Source organism: Branchiostoma floridae, chromosome 10 (assembly GCF_000003815.2).
Source record: "Branchiostoma floridae strain S238N-H82 chromosome 10, Bfl_VNyyK, whole genome shotgun sequence".
Taxonomy (NCBI): Eukaryota; Metazoa; Chordata; class Leptocardii; order Amphioxiformes; family Branchiostomatidae; genus Branchiostoma; species Branchiostoma floridae.
In genome coordinates this window covers 10,195,986-10,199,212 of record NC_049988.1, presented here as the reverse complement: position 1 = coordinate 10,199,212, position 3,227 = coordinate 10,195,986, and the positions used below count along the sequence as shown (strand labels likewise).

General features: G+C 39.8%; 1 protein-coding gene across 5 annotated transcripts in view; it reads left to right on the top strand.

The window, feature by feature from the left end:
* LOC118424027 (leucine-rich repeat flightless-interacting protein 2-like) overlaps nucleotides 1–3,180 on the top strand; it is a 42,392-nt gene extending 39,212 nt beyond the window's left edge. For 3 of the 5 annotated variants that reach the window (XM_035832450.1, XM_035832452.1, XM_035832451.1), the window contains 4 exons: nucleotides 417–496; nucleotides 1,166–1,270; nucleotides 1,629–1,734; nucleotides 2,301–3,180. In XM_035832450.1, the coding sequence (XP_035688343.1) occupies nucleotides 417–496; nucleotides 1,166–1,270; nucleotides 1,629–1,734; nucleotides 2,301–2,347 (338 nt within the window). In that variant the 3' untranslated portion in view covers nucleotides 2,348–3,180. The remainder of the gene's footprint in view (nucleotides 1–416; nucleotides 497–1,165; nucleotides 1,271–1,628; nucleotides 1,735–2,300) is intronic. The other 2 variants (XM_035832454.1, XM_035832453.1) reach the window with 1 other exon arrangement.
* Nucleotides 3,181–3,227: the final 47 nt, after the last annotated feature.

Sequence of the window (3,227 nt, the reverse complement as noted above, 5' to 3'; positions counted from 1 at the left end):
GACTCTGTATTGTGATTTTCTGGCTGGAGTCCAATTTTTTGGTGTCATGATTGTTATTTTGAGTTACCAGCTTTCTTAACTACTAGTAACCTAACTACTGCTTTTACGTGTCTTGTAGAATATCTCTTAAAAATATGCTTATTATAGGTAAAAATATTGCAGTACCTGCTAAAACTGGATGTAGCAATTGTTTAGTGTTTGGAGTAACATTGCTTATTTGTGTCTTCTACTGCCAGCTAAATACAACAAAGCACAAAACTACAACACTGCAGTAAAATATTCAAAGACATTTTCAATTGCTGGAAATGTAATGTACATGTAGGAGAAAACTTGAGATGATACATGTAAGGCAAAGATAAGATCTGTACATTCTTGGATCACAAGAAACTCATGACCTGTTGTTTGTTTACCTTCAGGAGAAGCAAGTAAACAGGTCAACAACTACAAGTTTAGGTTACAGAAAGCAGAGCAGGACCTTGCAGCTATGGAGGGGAATGTGAGTAAACTATGACCTTTGGTTGTTGCTAGATAATCTCCATGCAGATCTATCGAGAGCAAAGGCAGTATTTATAGGGCTAAACAGTATCCAATTGGCTTATGGCCAGTTTAGCCCTTTGTCCCTGATAGATCTGCTTGGATATACATGTAGCAAAATTATGTTATAACTTATAGTGTGTGTATTTCATTTTCAGGTCAAGAGAAATCAACCTAGAATAGAGGTGTTCAAATGTTTTTCCTTAAAAGTATCATAGAGTGGAACTTGTTGCCAGCAAGTACTGTAAGAGCAGTTTAGATAGCTTTTTACAACATTTACAGTTTGATGTGCAAAGGCTAGGCGTAACAGGTCATTCAGTCCTACTTCGTCATGTACCTGCAAAGTTGGTGTGTTGCACATAATAGAGGTTATACCAGCTATATAGATACAGATCCAAAAAGCTGTATAGCCTCTGACTGAAAATTTGACTAAATCTGTTCCCAAAGAATATTGGAAGTCCTTGTATATCAGACCTCATCTCATGCTTCTGATGTTTCCTGTTAGAAAATAGTGTAATGATGATTCTCTACCTAATGGTAGATTTGTTTTTAGTAACATATACTTTCATCGCTATGGCTGTACAGCCTGTGTAGTTGATTGACATGTGACACTGTGACTCTGTTTTACCAGATCCAAAGACTTGAAGGCCAGGTGAACAGGTACAGGGTAGCTGCTGAGGGAGCCGAGAAGAAGGAAGATGAACTCAAGACAGAGAAAAGAAAATTAGAGCGAGAGGTAAGGAAACGTTTCGTACTTGAGCAACATCTTTCATTGTCTTTCTGTCTTTTCCTTGAGATATAGGCTTTCATGTTTGGTTCTGACTTTATCTTGTAAAAGAGCTTTCCTCTTTCTACTATATGCTTCGTGTTCTTCTTGGTTTGCTTGTTCTTTTCTTTTAAACATACTAGATACCAACAACCTACATTTCAACAGGGTTCAACTTTGCACTGAGTAGAGTTGAACGTAAGGCTTTATGTTGAAATGTAAGGTTGTGGTATCAGAAGGATTCACACATTGTTGCTACATTTCCTCTTGTTTTTCCATCCTTCTCTCCCTCACCATTCTCCTGGCTAACACCCTGTCCCCTCCCCAGCTGAGAAAGTCTCAGGATACGGTAGAGGAGCTCCAAGAAAGCAACTCCAGTCTAGAGCGTAGGATAGAAAAGATTAAGTCTTTCTATCAGCACAGAGGCCACAATGGTACATATGTGTGATGCAAGCTTCTACATAACTACACACGTCATACATGCCTGGCAGCTTGAAGGGTTTCTTAATACCTGTTTCCTTATCCCTGCCACTGTACAGTTTTATCAGACAGATTTGCAATGGTTAAAACTAGTACCCTTCACACTTGACCCTTGGTGATCACGCTGCTCTTATTTTTAATTGTTTCCGACGGCAGTTAAGCACAGCACTGCATTTGTATTGAATGTTTGCATGTATGTTATGTATGGATTTGATATTTGTTTACATTTGTCGTGATGTCAGGTTTTAGTTTCGTTTCATTAGCATAATAGTAAGGCAGTCAGACGGTTTGTTTAATAGGAACAAAAAAAAGCATGTGTTCATTTTTGTTGAAAGCACATGATGCCAAAGCATTTGCCGTGTCCACCACTTCATTTGCAAACACAATATTTTTTTTTCTCTGGAAGTCTCACTGTCGTGTTTCTTGTCTTGCACCTTGCAGTATGCTTTTCCACACTTCCAACATGGAAAGTTCTTTTTCAAAGGAACTCATTATGTCTTGTTTTTTTTCTCCTGAAAAGTTGCGATCGGCGAGCGACCGGGCGGAGGAGCTGGCCATGATGAATAGCCATCTGGAGAAACGACTAGACAAACTACGGCGGAACAGAGAGCAGTTTCAGAACATGAAGTAACGCCACCTAGCAGCACAGCATCAAACTGCAGGGAATGTCCATTATATCTCTAGGGGTGACATAGCCCTAAAAAATCTGGGAGCCTTACCCCATATCATGTCTCATCTATGTTATGCTATAATCATCCCATCTTCCAATTAGTGATTGAAAAGTGCCACCATTTTCATTCATTTGTAAGCACTATGCAGCTTTCAATTACTTTCTCTATCCCCCCCATCTAGTTATTAATGGACATTCCCTGTAACATATGATGACGTATTACATCTAAATGGCCAGAGCTATATTTGAAACATGTCTTGCAGTAGATAACGCAGCACAGGAACTTAGGAGGATATTTTCGGAGCAAGTCTTGGTACTGTAGGTAGTGTGCACCTATTTCCCTACACTGTCAGCACACTGCCTCATGCATGGGCACTCAAGCTGTTGTACCAACTCAAAACGTTACAAATCAACATGGGAGGGACCCCAGATATCTATCATAGACTAAGTTGTAATAGAGTTTAAGACATACTGGAGATAGAGACACACTTGTATTTAGGATTACATGAGCTGTGGGGAGGGTTATGCAAAGGCTAGCACTTCGACAATGTGGACAAGGTATCGACATTGTACACTGCATAGAACACCGTATTTATAGGTGCAGGCACCTTTTCTTGCTGCTGAGGACACACACAGGCACATGGCTGGGGCCTTCATAATTGTACTTCAGACATGCTACTTGCACACTTATTGGTGATGTGCTACATGCATGTTACATACATGCTACATATGCACTACAGGGGAGTTGGTAACTGGGGTATAGTTGAAGATCAACTG